Genomic DNA, 19,474 nt, shown 5'->3' on the forward strand with positions numbered 1-19,474 from the left:
GAAGGGGAATTTTCAAGTTGTCAGTGAAATGTTGTAGCAAAACAGATGGTGGGAGATAAAGCAGAAATTAAATGTTTAGTTGAGCAGTAGGGTTTTTTCTTAAGATTTAAAGTAATAAAACATTTTTATATGTCAGTGGGAATGATTTAGTAGCCGGGGTAGGTTAATAGTATAGGAGAGAGAGAGAGAGCAAACATCTGAAGAAATTATGTCTTTGAAAAGTGAAAGAAAGGTAGCAAGATCACAAGTAGAGAAATCTACCTTTAAGAAGAGCAGGGATAAGTCTTTTATTGTAATGCAACAAGACAGATGAACTATATACTTCAGAAATGTTTAAGATTTAGTGATGGTAGTTTGAAGGAACTCTCTCCTTGCAGATATTTGTTAGTTTCTTCATCTTTTCTCTTTTGGACATATTTTCTATCAAGACAATATGACGTCTTGGTTGTATTTTATCAAAGGGCTGATCATGAAATTGTTGTATGCCGTGAATTTGGGAAGACTTTGAGAACTTATCTCCAGGAATTGCATCTATTGGTGCAAGCAGCAACAGTATAAGAGCCAGGTGTTATTTAAGTTAGAAAATGCACCCTAAAAAGCAGAATATATCCAGCATGTTTAACAAATGATAATGGAAAGCTCAGGAAAGCAATTAGTAATGAGGGAAGAGATGGATTAGAGTATGGCAAGATGCATCTTAGCAGGCAGATAGAATATAGCAATTAGAATTCTGTGAAACAGAAGCATTAGACATCTATAAATCAAGCTGTCATATAATTTATACCATGTGAGAGACCAGATAGGAAGATTGAGGCCTACTTTCCCTTCTCTGTAATCACAAAGGAGAAAGGCAGTGTGCAAGCTAACATGCTGCAGGGGAAAAGTTAACACAGCTGGAACCTTGATGCTTACCCAGATACGTGATAGGGAGGTGAGGGGATAGATGAATCATCTGTTGCTTTAATGCTTGTAGCCATGTCTGAGTGAACACAGGCAGGGTGAGCCAGTCACTCAGAACTCTTTGTCAAAGAAAGACAAGAGCCCCACTCCCCCACATTTTAAAAATAGTTCTGTGTCTTTTTTTTTTCTTCCTCATTATCCTTCAGTTAGGTACAACATTATAGGTTGGCTCCTACAACAGCAAAACTTCTTAGTTGCTTTTCTTATTCTGAGTCAAAATACCCAACACCCAAAGTTAAAGGAGGAAGGAGGAAAGCCAAAATTTTGGCTCATGGTTTGTAGAGATTTCAGCCTATCATCAGGTCCTAAGGCAGAGTTACTGCATAACAGAGAACAAACATCAGCAGCATATACAACAGGCTACCAACAGAGAGCCTCTTTCTGTATGTCTTATCCAGGCTACTTAGGGTGCGGAGCATGCACGTCCTTAACCCTAGTGCTCTTGTAACATGTGTCAATCCCAGTGTCACACATTCTAGACCTAACCACCCTGGAAAGTACCACCTATGACCACATGAGGTCTTGGAAGGACATCTAGACCTACAAGCCATAACATATGACTATTACCAATTTGTCTTTTTCCTAAGTTAAAGTTGGTTGAAGGGCAGAGTTCAGTCATGTCAAAGGTAAAGCTATGTACCCCATTATGGCCATTCTAGCCTTCTTGAATGATCAGTGACATAGTGAATTTGGTACAGAAAAAGAAAAAAAGAACATGTGAATCCTTTTAGCAGGGCTTAGTATATAATTTGGGAAGTGGTCTGAGAAATAAGGGTTTTTGTTCCTGCCTAAGGAATCTTTGTTCCCCAAAGTTTTACAATTTGGAATGCTGTTGTTTATAATTGTAAATAAAAGGATATTTTGTTATAATGAAAAAAGACATCATAGTAATTTACAAAAAGTTACAAATGCCACAAACACCGTAAATTTCACAAAAATAATAGATAATTTTTATCATTAGCTACTAAATCTAACTGTAAAGTACTTTTCTTCTTAAATTATTTTGCTGTCTACTACTTATATCACTCTAGTCTTCATTAATGAAATACCCAATGCTGGGTAGCTTTACTAAGAAAACATAGTTTATTTAGCTTACAGTTTGAAGGTTCAAGGGCATGGTGCCAGTATCAGCTCAGCTGTGGTGAGAGACTCATGGTGAAAGGCATCACGTTGGCAGGAACATATACCAGAAGGAAGAATGTCCTGCTACAGAGTGATCACATGGCTTGACAGGAGGCCAAAAGAGAAAGGAGAGAGTTTTGCTGTTTTTATAACAAACTGTCTCTCAAGAGCTAGCTCAGGGTCCTAAGATAACTGCCTTAATTCCTTCTGTGACATTGCAATAGGCCTCTTAGAGGTCCCATTACTTTTAAACACCTAAGACCAGGTGTGCCTCTGACACATGAGCCTTTGGGGGATACACTCCAGCCAGACCCAAATCATAGCACCATGTGGTTATAACTTAGTATAAAAGTCTTTCATGATATGACTTTTAAAAAATAAGATGACATAAATAGTTTAAAAATGTTTCTTTTAATCTCACAATTTTAAATAATTAGTACTGACATCCTAACATGCAATCTGATATATGGGATGCTTAAAACAGATGTACTTGATGTTTGTAGTATTACTATGCCTTTGTGCTCCCAAACATAGGCATCCGGATAAATTAGGTTTTGTATGTATTTCCAATCAAAAAGGAGAAAAATGCTGAGGAACTTCCAGTGTCTATGTTACAGTGCTGAGTATATGGTATATGATTATTTGGGAAAAGAGAGAACTTCCGTTTTAAGTAGAATTTGATGTTTGACACACGTGCCTTATAAATCTTACGTGCTAAATATATTAGTTTTCTATTGTTACAGAACAAATTGGTGTAAACTTAGTGACTTAAAATTCATTGCCCCCCATTTTTTTTTTAAATCTCACAGCTTCTGGGAATAGAAGATCAGACTGTAACCAACACGCTGACTAGACTGTGTGTTTATCTGGTGGTTGAGTATGGTGGTTCAGTGGTTGGAATTAATCAGCTCCTTTTTCCTATATGACAAAGGGCCTTAGGCACTTACTGGCTGTCCACGGGAAGCTAGCTTTAGTCTCTAGAGGCTGCCTACAGCAAGAGTGATCACTTCATGGCTGTTTGCTTCTTCACAGAGTGCAGAAGTTCTCAGTTGAGGAGGAGTCTTATGTGATAAAATGTAATCATGGGACAGACATCCTGTCACCTTAGTTTTATAATATCTGATCAAGGTAATGACATCTCATTAGTTAGCCATAGGTAGAATATGGCAGAAGCCAGTCTCCAGTAAAACACAAAGTAAGATTTCACAGAGGGGTGATTCACTGTGAATCACCTTCAATTTTATATAATAAGCACTGGCAGAATTTTCTAAAGACTAATTTCTATAGATTTCATACCTTGTCTCTCACTCACCATCCACATAGTCCTAGGTTTTTTATGCCTAGACACATTTTTATCATGATATGACCCTGAACTTCTCTGTCACTATCCCAGATATGTCAGTATGTATGTATTTTATGTAATACTATTTATATGTATAGTATTAGATACTATATGTAGGAGCTTACTGTAATGGTTAACCATTTCTTATTATACATGGAAGTGTTTAAGAACCACATATTATCCCTCTAAATTTAGTCAAAATATATAATCCTAATTTAGCCTTGCCTTGGCTAGAGCCTAAAGATTCCCTGGCCATTCCAGCAGAATCTTACATGAAGGGGAAAGAAAGAAAATTAAAGCGAAAGAGTTAACTAATTCTAGTTTAAAAATCTTTTTGATGAATTTTATAAAAATATGACTATATGAAAAGATCTTTTCCAGAGCTGAATACATGAGTTTTGAAATTAAATTTCATTAGCTCTATGAGAAAATTCACTTCAAATTATAGGGAAAGGAAAGCCATCAGAAGTCACCCTTTTTGTCCCTTTGTGACTCAAATGGTGAAAATCAACTTTTATTCAGGAAGGAAGCAGAGACGCCTAATTCGTGTCTTCAAGTTCACATGTCTACCACTGGTCATTGTGTAACATGAGGTGGAAAAATAGCTCTACTAGTTTGCATTCGTTTACATCAAAAAGCAATGCATAAAAACACAAACAGCAATGCATAAAAAAGTAGCACAAACACACACACACATTTGTATTTTTCTCATTTCAAAAGCAGTATATGTTTATTATGAGAATTTAGAATTACAAGAATTCAAAAGAAAAAAATAAAAAATTCACTCAGAAAATTCTATTAACATGCTTTGTATGTTTATTGTCTTTACACTCACATTTTATGATATGTAACTTCAAAAATTAGGCTTGTCTTAAAATTGATTTTGTTAATCATAAAGTGATACGATTAAGTTGACCTGCATTATTTATTTTCTTTATTCACATAGAAACACTGTATAGTAATTAGCAAAGCCTCAGGCATTGGTTAAATATTTGAAACTAGGACACAAGTAAGATATATGAAATTCTAATTCTTTATAACTACCACCTGAGTGAGGCTGCTTTAAAAACTCTTAACCAGTTAAATGTTGATTTAAACTTCCCAGAAGAAGACAAAAAGATAATATTTGTGATATGTATCCACCAGGCCCAGAGTGTGTTTTTAGTTATTACAGGCTGAAACTGAATTAATGTAATCTTCATTCAATTGATTGTCATTAGTTTGTCACTTTTTTTCAGATAAGGTTTTGCTATGCATTTTGGGCTGGCATTAGGCTCACTTTGTAGCCCAGGCTAGTCTCAAATTTGCAACTGTCCTCCTGCCTCAGCTTCCCAAGTGCTGGGATTACAGGCGTGTACCACCACACTTGGCTAGTCACTTCTTACTAATCTGAATTTTAGTTATCTGATATGTTGGATTCACTTTCAGAATATGGCTGTTTTTTCCCCAAAGAATCAAGTTTTATTATAATTAGAAACAGAATATGTAGATTTATTCATATCAGATATGCAATACTATTGGTTAAGTCATGAATCTTTCATTTAAAAGCTACAGTTAACATTCGGGTTATAATTTTTTTGTTTAAATATGTGTTCATATTATAATTTATAAGCCAGAATATTGATAAATACTACTTAGTTCGATGCAGTTTTTCAGAGCATGTTGAACTTTACAAAAATTTCTTGGTTTAAAAAGAATGACTAAGCATATTGAAACAATGCAGTTTCAATGTGAACATTATTTATGCATGTGTATAAACAAATACATTGGGATACATTTTTGTAATAAACTTTCTTATCAATATGCAAAATCATATTCTTAACCTTTGTTTTGACAACCTGTTATAGTCTATAAATCCTCTCAATATTTTTAAATGCACAAAATAATTCAAATAGAACTAGACAAAAATAATTTTATTAAAATATACTCTGTCATTGAACATAAATTAAAGACCCATACATTTAGATTTTGAGTAGCCCTTTAGCAAATGTACTTAGAAAATGCTTGAAGAAATACCTCAATAGGATATTTTCTTGAATACTTAAGAACCAACCTTGAGAGATGGTCTGACCACCTATGCAGTTAAGCCCTTAGACTGTGCCTTGCACATGTTTGTTATTTTTGTCATTAAACTGGAAGAAAGATTTATTATCAATTTAAGAATTAATATATGATAAAGAGACTTAGAGAAGAATTGGTTTTGTGTTTCTAGCAGAGTGGTAAAGTCTTGATTTGCACATAGTGCAAACTTTGAGCCTTTCAAAATATTACATATTTTGAATCTTAGTCAATTCAGTTGTAGATTTGGGCCATAGATTAGTTACCTTAAAGTATGAGTTGAATAACAAAGAAGATATGAAAAAAAAGAGTAGAAAGGCATTCAAGTAGAAACCAGGCACAATGGTGCCTGCCTGTAATTCCAACATTAGGGACCCTGAGACAGGGGGATTGCTGCAAGTTAGAAGAAAAATACGAAAGGAAACTTAATCAGCAATTTGCTTTCCACAATTTTACATGCCCTGGAATATTTGGAAAGTATTTTTATATTTTATGTGTCATGATGTTGTTCATGTGAATACAATGATATCTTATCAGTTTAAAAATATTGATTAAGAGGCTGGGGTTTTAGGTCAGCGGCATAAGCGCCTGCCTTGCAAGCAGGCAGTTGTGAGTTTCATCCACCATACTGATAAAAAGGAAAAAGACAAAAAAAAAAAATGTTGTTAAATAATGACTGATTTTTTAAAGCTCTTTATCATATTTTCTAACTGCATAGGAATTACTCCTCCCCCCCCCCCTTTTTTTACTTCACCCTATTTTTCAGGGAAGCAGTAAACCTAGGCTTGAATTAAACAAAACAATTGGTGCTATGCAATCATATTTTGGAAAACATACATACTTTTAAATGTGATATCAATAGATGTTAGTTTCATGTTTAGTTTTTTGTTTCCTTTCTTCTTGCAAAACTCTGCTATCTTTTTGATCAATGCAGACTGAAATTGTGCATTTTTTTCTCCAGAGTTCCTTTATGTATGTAATGTTTTTTTTTTGCTTGGGCATATGCTTGATTTTTGTATTGACTTTTCTCAGTTACTTATAGATTATGTACACAGTAAGATCAGGAAACAGACAAACAAGTCCTTTGTATATCTAACCTGGAGAATATTATTACAGTGTGTCTTTTCTTAATTGTATTTAAAATCACTGTTATTTTTACGGCAGCACTACAAATCTTGTGGACTATACAACCTAGAGGAATATTACTAACCTGGTCAAAATCTTAACCACCTGCCCTTCCTTACACAGAGACTCTCCCCACACTACCCCTGAATGGGGGGCAGTGACCTGTGCTATGCGATAACCTTTCAGCTAGGTAGGGAGGTGGCAGCCTTGGATGCCAGGTACTCTAACAATTAGAGTGTTTTTAAAGCTGAAGAGAAGGATCTGCTGTTCTGTTTTCTGTTAATCAGAGGAAGGCAAACTGATTTTATGGGCAGATGCCCTGCTGTCTCTGTGCTCTAGGTATGTGTTATAGCATAAGATTAGAATCACTGCTAAGCCCTTTTTTGCAGAAAAAAAAAACACAATATGGTAAGCTTTGAATTGTGCTGTAGTTTCTTACCATTATTAGTATTATTATTGCATCTTTTTCCTTAGACTGTATCTATTTTAAATGTTTATGCACTGTTATACTAGGAGAAAGCAAGAAGAAACTCAAATAATATGTAAAAGAAAGTCAGAAAAGAAGAGATTAGAAATTTATGACTCAGAAAAAATTATTAGTATTTTTTCTGGATAATTCTTTTCTTTGTAATTAAAACTTTGCCAATATGATGTTTTGAAAGAAGAAGGATGACAGCTTATTCTCAAATCCTGCCTTGTTTGTGGGTAAATATGTGGCATGCTTTGTATTTTCCATTTCCAAGTGAAGAAAATTATTAACTTTTCTTTGTATTACTTTCTGAATGATCTGTGGATCACAGAGAAAAATACCCATATATAAGTGGATCAAAGCATGGATTTAAAAAAGCAAAGAGGAAGAAGAAATGATTTACTGGTTCTGACATCCTGTGTAACATTCCAGGGTCGAACCAATACCACAGTCCTAGGACGTAGTAGGGCGTCCAGCAGACGATAAAGGAGGCGGCAAACGCCACTGTCATCTTCAGTGTCCTCAGCCGCGCTCTTGGTATGTTGTTCTTGGACTGGTTCAGTTGTAGTTCTGTTAGATAAAGAAAACAGCAGGCATTTAAAGCCAATTTCTCACAAAACCAAAACTGCCGATCAGGAAGGCTCACTAGTCCAGCCTAATGCATATAATGTGGGGAATTGTCCAGTATTTTTAATAATGATAATTTGTTCACAAAGTCTGTTTAATTAAGCTGTCCACTCTGTCACATAGGAAAAAAGGTCAAAGACAGTTCTTTTAAAATTGCTTCCATTAAGCTAATCTGATACTCAAACAACTGAAACGTACACTTAGGAAAGCAGATATAGGTTGAGCTGTGTTGCATTATAACTACACAGAATTATATTCATCAGGTGTCTCTGAGCAAAGGATAGTGAGAATCCTGTTTACGGGCAGGTGTGCCACCCCAATTATCTGCTTTAACTATGTGCTTCTTTTCTGCGAAATCAGAAATTTTTTAACTTTGCACACACATAAATCATTTAAAGGTGGTTCATGAAGTCAATGGAATTACTGATTTCAAGAGTCACATTATCTCACTGAAGTTAATGACTTAGTTTTTAAAAAGCTGCATTGGCCAAGTGTGGTGGTGCACACCTGTCATCCCAGCATTTGGATGGCTGTGGCAGGAAGATCATTGTGAGTTTGAGGCCAGCCAGGAATACGTACTGTTGGAATCCTGCTGGAGGACCTGTGTCAGGGTAAAGATGATTTTGGCATTGCAGATCAGCATGATGAGAAGAGGGATAATGAAGAGGCAGATGAAAGTGAAGAAGTTATAAAAAGCCTGATGCCACCATTGTGGAAAGCTGCAGTGTGTTACACATTGAGAGAAAACTTCTGTTTGCCCAGGACCATTTTCTAGGTGGATCATCTTGAAGATATATAACTGCATAAGAAAATAAGACAACAAAAAGGATGTTACTTTTTCAAACAATATTTTAAAGCTCTCTCTCCTGTATGCTGCTAGTTTTTATGTTGCTACCTAAAGCAATTTCTAAGCTCCTTGGTAGTATTCTCTTGGAATTTCTATGGAAACTTGTAAGTGGATGTTCACTTAAAATATGATTGGGGAGCAGTAAATGGAACAATGGGATTTGGGATTTGGTGAAATTATTTCAACCTTGTAGAACAATCATCACTCAAAGATTTAACCCTTGCTTGTACATTAAATTTCAAGTGCAGGCTGGAGATTTAGCTCAGTGGCTCAGGTGCCTGCCTGGTAAGTGCAAGTGCATGAGTTTGATCCTTGGTATCAGAACAAAACAAAACAAAATAATTTCAGGTGCAATTTGGTTGACTAAGGTTTTGCAAGTAATTTTGTTCCTAGAACACCAATGTTGGCTAAAAGTCGACAGGCGTTTAGAACGCACCTTTCCAAATACATATTGAAAATTAATTTTAGAGACCAGAATCCTTCTAAAAATGTTACTCTTTACACATGCAGAAAAGATGTGAGCAGTATACAAGAAAGATACGTAAGTGGCTCTTAGGCATATAATATATTCATCCTTCTTTATAATAGAAAGACCAATTAAAGTTATAGTGAAGATACAGTGGGTAAGAAAGATGTGCTTTTTTATACAATGGAATATTACTCAGCAATAAGAAGGATGATCTTGAGGCCTTCATAGGTAAATGAAAACAAATTGAGACTATCCTCATAAGTAAAATAAATAAGAATCCTATTTATAAATATTACATTGTATCTCTAGTGTAAAAAGTAAGAACAAATGTAGGAGTAATAAAATGTGTCTTAAATTGTTCTGTTATGATGTTTTGTTATATCCTCTTTTATCTTAATCTTTTGAAAAAAAAAAGTAGAAAGGAAAAAAACCCCAAAATGTGTAATTGCTATTGTAAAAAAGAGGAAAAGAAAGTGCTCTGAAGGATATAACTGCATGTATGTTTAAGTGTATAGGATTGATCACCATATTACTAGGTTTTTGTTGGATCATTGAACAGAACTGTTTGCAGTCTTACTGTTTGAATGTCCACTTTGTATGCTTTAATTTTGTAACTTGAACAACTATTTCTAAGAGAACAATATGTAATTTATCAAGTAGTGATTTCTTCCTGTTTATTTTTTTGAAATTCTGTACTATTTCTACCCTTTTTTTCTCTTTAAATAAATTTTTTTTTAAAAAGTTACACTGACGTGCCATTTTCACTATCAAGATTCAGAATTCATTCAGTTGTCAAGGCTGTGAGGAAATCCTCTTATATTGCTAGTGGGAACTCAAATTGTCACAACCATCATAGAGGACCGTTGGGCAATAAATAGCATAATAGTGCGTGCACTGTGATGCTGATCCTGGTTGTCAGTATGACTGAATTGGGAGATGTCTAGAATATTGGGGGCACACTGGTCTGTGGGAGTGCACCAGGGATGACTGACACATGAGTTACACAAGGGAGGGATGGAAACCTACCCTGAATGTGGGTGACATCGTCTGATAGGCTGGGAACGGCATGGGATGAAGCGGGAGGGGAAGCTCAGTGCTTGCCTGACAGACATTTCTCCAACAAGGAGTGATATTTTAGGGTTACTTGGCGTGTGGACTATAGAGTACAGATTCTTCAGCCTTTGAACTGGGTTTGCATCAGTGAGTCTCCAGAGACCTTCCAAGCCTCCAGCTTGGGCTGGGGCTACATCCTGGTTCTTGTTGTTTTGAGTCTTCTAGCTTCTACCAAAGAAGAAACTGTCTTCCCTGGTTCTACAGCTGGCGGATGACTGGTGTAAATCTATCTGGCTTAAGCTAATCTAGTAAATTATTATAAATTCTGTTGGTTCTGTTCCTCTGGAGAAGCCTTGTAGAGCATTTCCCTTTGATACAGCAACCATACATCCAAGGAATTTACCATAAATGTATATCTGTATCCTTGTTATGTGAAAATGTATATTCACGAGAATGTTTACTGATAGATAATTAGTAATTGGTAATACACTGAAAATAATGTGAGTAACAATTCATGGCATAGTGACTAGCTATAGTAGAACACACAGTGAATTGCTATACAGCTGTAGAAAAAAGCAAATCTCTATTGGTCAATCCATCAGTCTATTGGTGTGTACATATATTTAGTTTTCAATTGTGTCCACACAAAAAATGTAGAAATGATGACCACCTATCAGTAATGAGCACTCCTGTACCCAATACTCAAATCTTGCTTTCTCGGTAACATTTACTAAAAGGAAGCAGAGGTCACTAGGGAAGTGGGTGACCCTGAAGCTGAGCCAGACAAAATAAAGCATGTGCTTTCGATGACTTGAACCAAAGAGAAAATGTGAATGGAGAAAATGGTGTAAATAGAACCCGGGAGCTAGCTGGAAATGAGTCTTTTCAGCTACATTTGGGACAGTTGAAGCATCAAAATACAAAAAAAGAAACATTTGAAAAAACTGGTAAGTATGAATCTATGAATCCATGTGGATACAAACTGCAAGACAGCAACAAATAAATGGGGAGAGGAAAAAGATTTGTTACTGGATCCCAGCTAATAAATGTAAAAAGGGGACAAATTAAGGAGAGGTCATGTCAAAATAAAAATAAAAGGAAGTGGGAATGTAGCTCAGTTCGTTAATCCTGGGTAGCAAAACCCAGCACCCCCTCAAATGATATTTATAAGTTCTTAAAAAGGTCATACAAAGTAAACGGTAATTCCACTGTAGAGAAATTCCACATAATTAAGACAACATTGCCACCTTAAACCATGTATTGAGAAGTCCAGCAGCACTCTTAAACTGCATAGTTCAGCTGGAACATTTGATCCAAACTGAAGAACATGCTACAAACTATGACTGACACTCATGCTTTGAAAATTTCGATATTAAGATAAACAAGGGGAACTTTTAATCTTTACCTAAAAGAGGACATGCAACTGAGTCCTTCATATAACCTATGTTTTTTTTTTTTTTGTTAAAAGGATGAACATGAAAACAGTGTATTGTATCAGACCTAATATCCTGCCTCTGATACTCATGACTTTGTGGGAAAAAGACTTAAACCCCACACTGATGTATTGAGAGGTAGAGAGGGCATGTGTGCAGCAACTTTTAAACAGTTAGAAAACAAACAATATTAGAGATACGTGGATAGAAGATATCTAAGACATTTTTGCATGATTCTTGGAATCTTTCTCTAAGTGTGAAATTATGTTTAAAATGTCTGTTTTTAAAATTGAATAAACTGTTATGGAAATGCTGCAAAGAATTTGAGAAATAAATTCTTGTGAATACTTACTCATCCTTTCTGTACTTGCAAAACACATTTCTTAGTCATTTCCAAGCTTTCTTCTAAGAAAACTCATTTTACTGTGAAAAATTACCTGAATGAAAATATCAGCTAGTGCAATCACTGCAAGTATATTAAAACTGTTAGCAAGTAAATTTGGGCAGTTAAACAAACGAGCGATTTTTTTAAAAAAGGTTTTCTTTTAATTAATAAGTTATTGTTTACTTAATAGGCTGAGTTTCTTCCATTTGGGGGGTTATGAGATAGACAGTGAAATATGCTATTTAAAAATATTATAAAATGTTTATTTTCTTACTATGAAAGTAGAAACAGTAGTTTTGTAAAAATATTTATATTTTTAAAAGTTGATTTTCAGTTTCAGATCTTTTTCTAAGGGAAAAATAATTTTTAAATTAATCCAGCAGAGGGCGACTAACTACCATGTCGTCAGTCTTGAATTTAAGAAGCCCAATCGCAAGCGTTCAGCTAATCACATTAATTTTCCCACCAGGTTACAAAGTGAGCTTTTCAGTTTTCCATACTTCTTTCCAACTGGACCTTATTTAAAATTTAGTTTTGAGTTAGGCAGATTTTGAATTTGGAAAGTTTACTACAGAGAAAGCCTGAGAATCTTACAAAAAATTTTTTTTAAAATTTAACTACCTTCTTCCATGGCTCATCAACGGTACTCGGAGTCAGATGACCTGGGCTGACTGTGCTCTTCATTGTGCTGTATTTTCACCTTAATATTTCACACTTTCAGTGACTCGAAATGGTGATGAAACTTCAGTGACAGAGACTTTGAAACATCATGCTACAAGTACTGAATATTTTGAGTTATTATCTTTATTTAACACATGTTTATTTTTAAAGCAATTCTTTGGTTAGAATAACTATATTAGGTGTTGTCTGTCCTAAAAGGTGAAACAAATATGTATTTATATTACGGAGTTTAATATTTGATAGTGGCTATTATAGAGTATATGTGACATCTCTAATACAAGGCAGACTGATAAGGTTTAAAAGAGAAATACAGTGAAGTATGTGGAAACCCAAGAATCTTAGTTGCCCCTAAAAAATTTGTCTTAGTCTCAGTTCAGCTTATTTTGTGTTTTAGAGTCACTCTTATTTGAATGGTTAATAAGGTTCCACCTTCCTTTAAGTGATTCCTTTGTCCTTGGATTATATTTTCTTCCATTCTGTTTTGCTTATCTTATCTGTGACTCTGGTTCTTACCAGTATTTGTTATGTTTTGTCATAAATTGTTCTGTTTTCCTCCTCTGCCCCCAGTAGATAATCATTCCTCCTCAGAGTACTATCCTTAGCCTTCACCTACCTCACACTAACTGAAAACTTTTTCAAAGATTCTTGTTTTCCGATGGTATGTGCCTCAGTTTCCTCATCTTTAAAATGGCTATTGGAATACTGTAGTATCTATCACTAGGGACTAGCATGCAATTACATGAGATACTGTGTACTAAACCTCTGCAATAGTTCCTACACATAGCACTACAGGAATCTTAACCATTATTATAAAATATTGGCGGTGTCTTTTTACTTTCCTGTCTTTAAGCTTTTCTTTCTCTAGACTTCAACAATGGGTAAAGTGTAGAAGCTAAAAATCCTGGCTTCAGTTTTAAAGGACATAAGGGAAAATAGGCTTACCAGTATATACATTATTTCTAGTTGAAAACAATCGAAGGACTGTAATAGATATACATATGTATAAATGTACATGTGTATGTAAATACATACAAGATGGATTATACTGCTAATCTTTGTTCATCAAAAAGAACAGTTTGTGTTTTCATTATTTGATTGATCACTTTTTTATGCCCAAATCTTGAGCAACTACTTTCAAGATAGCAATATGCAATACATTAACTAGTATTAATTTCCTATTTTCTTGAAATTCTGTGTTGTTTTTATCCTTCTTTTTTGTTTGCTTGTTTTTAAACTTAAAGAGAAAAAAAGAGCTGTTTGGGTTGATTTTCTCTATATGCCGTTTGGGTTCCACAAAGGTTCTTGGGGAGGACTTCCTTCCCACAGCAAGGCTGAGGACAGCTGTGGTCACTGGAGACGGCCAGTTGGGTGCTATGAGCCTAAAGAGGCAAACTCTTGCGGTCTTGTTTTTCTTTCACTGGCTTCTACCTGTACCTCCATGTCTACCTAGTAACTACCTTAGGTGGGATATGTATTTATTGTCTGTTTTCTTCTCAAATTAGTTGGTATTTATCCAAAAATTATAAATGTGACATGCTTTGGTCATTTCTTCGGGCTTCTGTCATGGAAGTCTTCTTGCTCTCTCTCTTTCTCCTCCCCTCCTTCTCTTCCTTCTCTTCTTTTCTCTTTCTTTCATTTCTTCCTTCTTCCATTTCTGTTTGGTGTCCGAGAGGAGTTTGGGTGAATCTACCAATTGGAACATAAACTACAGTTTGAAAAATTTGAAGTAATTTTTGTATAAGCATTTCGTTTGGTTGTTTCTTAAAGAATTAACCATTTTCATATTCACATTTCTGTATTTTATCTTTCCTAATTTCAAAAATCTTATGAAAGAAAATAGGAAAGGAAGAAGAAACGAGAAACAGAAGGGAGCCAGGTGTTTAATGTGTAAAGTTTGTACTGGATGATTTAAACTTCTCGCTCTCTCTCTCTTTTTTTGTACTGAACTTTTTTTTTAAAATTGAACTCAAGACCTTGTGCTTGCCAGGCAGGCACTGTACCACTGAGCTATATCCCTGTCCCTGCATGATTTTGTACAGTATCACATAATTTATCTTTTACAGTTGCCCTTACTCTTGTCTTAGTTATGTGATTAGTCATATAGCTAGTTAAGTGACCAGTACTGAGATCAGAATACACCTCTTTAAATCCCACGCCTGTGTCATTTCTATAACCCAGTGGCTTTCAGCCTTTGTTGCAGGGAGACTGTCATTTCTGAAGTGACTGTGACTAGGGCCTAGTAAACCATCAAGAAGAGGAATTTTCCTCTCATAGCCCTACTTGAAAGACTGCAACCCTGATATTTGTTTAATTTATTGGGACTCCATAAAAGACTTTAAAAAAAAAGCACTGTTAAAAAAGTTTAAACTTTATACCCTACACTGTGGTGCAAGATCTGAAAACATTCCTATACCATCAGAACTTGGGTTTTCAGATTAATTGTCAGGCAGGAGAAAAGCCACGGTGGAGTTTAAAATGGATCATTCTGAGCTCTAGGAAAATGTCTTAAGTTCTCAGATTCCTGGGCTTATGTTATGCCAACTAGTTTGTCAATTTCGCATTTTGTGTTTCTTTTTTATTTTTTTTTTTCTTTCTGTCTCTTTGAGACAAGGTCTCACTGTGCAGTTCAAGCTGGCCTTGAGCTCACAGCAATTTTTCTGCCTCATCCTCCCAAGTGCTGGGTTTACAGGCGTGTACCACCAGGAGTGGCAATGCCAATTTCTCTTAAAATTGAGGCTGGAATTACTCACGTAATGAGCAACTGATATATCACCAAAGAATTAAACTTAAAATTGACCTTTTCATGTAAATTGGCCACGACTGGATCTGATTTTGCCCATTAGCTTATTATCCATAGAGGGTGATGAATCAGGAGATGTATGATGTGTCGTCACAACCTAGCAACAAAAGTTCTCTTCCTTTCTTGTCCACAGAGTGGAAATCCTTTTTATTTAAGAGAAAAACTGGAATTAATAAATCCAATACTCATGAATCCAAAAGCTATAAATTCATTCGTCCAAGTGACATTTGGAAAGAATGAATAATTTTAAATCTGTTTTTCCAACTGTAACATGTACTCAACAATTAATCAATATTTAAAATCAACAAAGCATACATTATTCATGTAATGAAAACAAACAAATGAAACAAAGAGGTAGGTTGGGTTTCTATGTATTTACTAATTTGAGTTATTGGTAAAAGTGTCTGAGTCCTCTCAAAGGTCAGAAGTTTGTTCTATTACCCAGAAAATGGGGATGACAATGTGCCTTTATTTACCTCACTTCTCATTCACCCATTTACCCAAACATTTTTTTAGTGTTCTCTTTAAAAATAAAACCTTTCAACTGATACATAAAACATAAAACTGTGTATGTTATGATAAAACATAAAATTGTGTATACTAATGTGTGCAAACATTTAATTTCCATTTTTGCTATCTTACAGGTACTGTAAATATTAATGCAATTCAACACAAAAATGTCCCACCACGTATAGGTGTGCATCTTGATGTCAAACACAGACAAACAAACCGTGGTATTCTATGACAGATAAATACTCTGCTACTAGGAAGAAGAAAAACAACTAACTCTAATTACTTGCTATTTCTGACTGCCAGTCTTTTTCTTCAACCAAATAGATCTCCAGTGAATTAGTAATACTTTTTACCCATCATTGAAAAATGTATATGATGCTTCATTTATTTTTTCCACCCAAATACCATTCAGCTGAGAAAACTAAGTTTTCTTCCTTTATCTTAAAACTTTCTTCATTATTTCAATACCAACTTATCTTTTTGTCTTCTTTTACCTATAAAAGAGTTAAATTTTTTTTCTGGTATCAGGAATTTAACTCAGAACCTCATGCTTCCCAGGCAGACACTATGCTGCTTAGCTATATCCCTTGCCTTCAACTTTTAAAATATGGAGTTGTATGAGCTTTATATAAAGTTTGTATCCACAAATGAATTCTATTTTCCCCACTGATTCATGGTTTCATCAGCACCAGGTGCCAGGTCAGGAACTCAGTTTGTGTTTATCTTCTCCAAGAAAACCAACCAATAAGCAGCATTCGCATCACACTGTAAAAAGTTTCATGGAATTTTCAAGGGCATAAGCCTTTGCTAAATAGCCTCAATCCACGGGACACATTTACAAAAGTTAATCGTATACATTTAGTCATTGTGAAAGTAATTATAATATACTTTGCTCTGGGGAAATCAAAACATTTTAGTTTTTACCATTTTTCCTGACATAAAACACATGCTGATTAAATTTTTCAAAAATTGAGGAAACTTTGAGAAACTTTATATAGTTTCTCACTATGTTCAGTCAATTCCACATAGCATTAAAAAAGATAAAACCATCTGGCTAGCTTTGAATGTCCAGGCAGATTTTCATATTTTAAAGCCTCATTTTTAGAGGATACTAGAAAACTGTGACTTAATTTCTTACCACATTTTTGTGCTCTGAGTTTATCACACAATACATTTTTAAGCATAGAGATGAAGTGTTAGTTTGTTGTGAAAGAGTTTTTGTTATTTTCCAAAACATGTTTTTCTTTTCTTTAAAGAACTGACCACTGACAGCTGGGCGTGGTGTCTCATACCTGTAATCCTAGCACTCAGGAGGCTGAGGCAGGAAGATCGTTGTGAGTTCAAGACCAGCCTGGGCTACAAAGTGAGCTCAAGGCCAGCATGAACTGCATAGTGAGACCGTGTCTCAGACAAAAAAAAAAAAAAAAAAAAAAAAAAAAGAACTGACTACTGAAAAGGGATTCTTCAGGTCAGTTAGCCTGGCTGCTTCTGATGATGATGGTGATTCAGAGAGAAGTCTACATCATCTGAGAGAGTCTGCTTCCTACACCAATTGCCAGGAAATTTTGTCAGAAAACTGCTTCTAGCAAAACTCAAGTCAACCTCAGAGAATATTCAAATTTCTCAAAATCCAAAGTTCCCACTTTCCCTCTATCTAACCCTGCCTCACTGCAAGCTATGGGACAAACTAATCAAAATAATTTCCTCACAATTGAAGAGACACAATACCTACTTTCTACATAAATTGAAAGTATGAAAAATTGCTCCACACTCTCTAAATTAACCGTTAAATCTATGCCAACCAGAGAAAAACAAGACCAAGGAAGTCAATTTTATTTAGAGTTACCTTTTAAAGAACATTTTCCATGTACTAGTGGTTATGTTTTAATAAGTTATTCATTTAAACACAAAACCATGTGAAATAGGCATTATTCCCATTTTATAAATAAAGGAACAGAGTGGTTAAGAAATTTGCTCAAGGAAACAAGGCAGAGTCAAGATTAAATTCCGCTCTGATGCCAAAGCCTCAGCTTTTAAAGGTAATACTGTGCCTACTGCCTAGGGAAAGACCTTTACTGAATTTTAGGCAAGAAATCTCTGAGCAACAGAATCACACAAGTTCATGAAAAATAGTTTACCTGCGGCCCGGCAAGGACACTGCTGAGGCCCCAGGCCAGGCCAGTCATGGACTGTTCAAGCTTACGGTTGCTCTGCACAGGTAAGGGCCTGGTGATGGCCATGGAGCGATCCAGACTGATGACCACCATCATGAAGGCTGGTGCATACATGGAGAAAAGCTTCAGATAGCTGAGGATCTTGCAGAGTAACTCTCCTGCATACCACTGGACTGTAATGTTCCACATCCCATCCAGTGGCATGACTATCAGAGTCTCCAACAGGTTGGCTAAGGTCAGATGTTTCAAAAGCACCTTCATTCTTGAGAGCTTTTTTCCTTTCTCCTTCTTCTGAGTCCATTTCTGAAGTTTCAGCAAAAAAGAAGCATTAAGGGTGGTGGAGACTAGGAAAAGGAAGAAAGTCACTGTCACTCGAATCTTTCCAGATAAGGTCAAGGTGGGAAGGGCCCCCTGCACCAGTGGGACACTGCTGTTGATGGCTGAGCAGTGGGTTGGATTCTGTTCAGAAGAGGTGTCGTCTTGCATCTTTCCCCAGTGATAAAGCTTCAATTTGTATGCTTTCAGTGCTTCTGATGTCTTATTGTCCTTGAATCCAAAGTCTCATTTTATTCTGCCTTCTTTACCTGGAAACGTCACAAGTTTCAGTTTATGTCAGATTGTGTCCCTGAGGTACTTTACTGTGAAAGATCAAGGTGAACTTGTTCTGTGAGATTGTAATCCAACCACTGCAAGAACAGAGGATGCCAAACACATTCTGAGGGACAAATGTAACTGTACCACCTTGGCAGGTGGCCTGGCTTGCACAGTGAAGGATACTTGAGGCCTGATTTTGAATTTACAAGCCACTCATGATATTAGTTCAATAACTTAAATGGAAAGCTTTTGTAGGAACTATTAAGTGTTAGTGTATCATCCTTAGCTGCAAAATGAAAATAAAGAGAAATACTGACAAACTAAAAACCTGATCCAATTAAATCTGTCTGAAGAACTTAATACATAGCTTAAAAACATTTCTTTCTTAAACACACTGTTGAGCATTTGAATGTTAGATATGTTAATTTAAAATTATCCTACAGAAAAAACCAAATTGATACCTTAACAAATTCATCTTGACCTGATACAAATGAGACTGGATTCAAATGTATCAATCAATCTTAATGATTAGGTTTAGTGTTTATGTTAAAGCATAAATGATTAAATCTTTTTTACTGCTGTCCTGATTTTTACAATTAGCTAAGTATTGTATTTGCTAACATGTATTCCTACTTTGGCTCACAAACTTAATTCATATCAGAATTCTGGTTGTGGAGTTCACCAATGGAAGCAAAATTTTCCCTAGTTTGGGTTACTGAGGAAGACAGCTGCCAAGTAAATTCTTCAGGGATGATTCCTTCTGAGTTATTAAAAACCAGAACTTGGTCTTAGATGCAATCCACCTAGGCAAGTGCACAGAAA

At 35.5% G+C, this 19,474-nt stretch overlaps 1 protein-coding gene across 2 annotated transcripts; it reads right to left on the reverse strand.

The window, feature by feature from the left end:
* Positions 1-4,218: 4,218 nt before the first annotated feature.
* Positions 4,219-18,602, reverse strand: Gnrhr (gonadotropin releasing hormone receptor). 2 transcript variants are annotated; one of them, XM_063240307.1, is made up of 3 exons: positions 18,023-18,602; positions 8,283-8,374; positions 4,219-7,646 (listed from the first exon to the last, which is right to left on the reverse strand). In XM_063240307.1, exons 1-3 carry the CDS (start codon positions 18,542-18,544, stop codon positions 7,433-7,435), a joined length of 828 nt encoding a protein of 275 aa, XP_063096377.1. In that variant the 5' UTR covers positions 18,545-18,602; the 3' UTR covers positions 4,219-7,432.
* Positions 18,603-19,474: the final 872 nt, after the last annotated feature.

The sequence above is a fragment of the Cavia porcellus genome, unplaced genomic scaffold, assembly GCF_034190915.1.
Source record: "Cavia porcellus strain 051 isolate PalLab524CR breed Dunkin Hartley unplaced genomic scaffold, mCavPor4.1 scaffold_30, whole genome shotgun sequence".
Lineage (NCBI taxonomy): Eukaryota > Metazoa > Chordata > Mammalia > Rodentia > Caviidae > Cavia > Cavia porcellus.

Excerpts from the sequence above, each read along its gene's own strand:
- Gnrhr (XM_063240307.1), bottom strand. The coding sequence starts at position 18,544 with ATGCAAGACGACACCTCTTCTGAACAGAATCCAACCCACTGCTCAGCC. Across the intron at positions 8,375-18,022 it reads GTGTCCTTGCCGGGCCGCAG|CTGCCTCTTCATTATCCCTC; the intron begins GTAAACTATTTT and ends CTTCACTTTCAT. Across the intron at positions 7,647-8,282 it reads CCTCCAGCAGGATTCCAACA|AACTACAACTGAACCAGTCC; the intron begins GTACGTATTCCT and ends TTTATCTAACAG.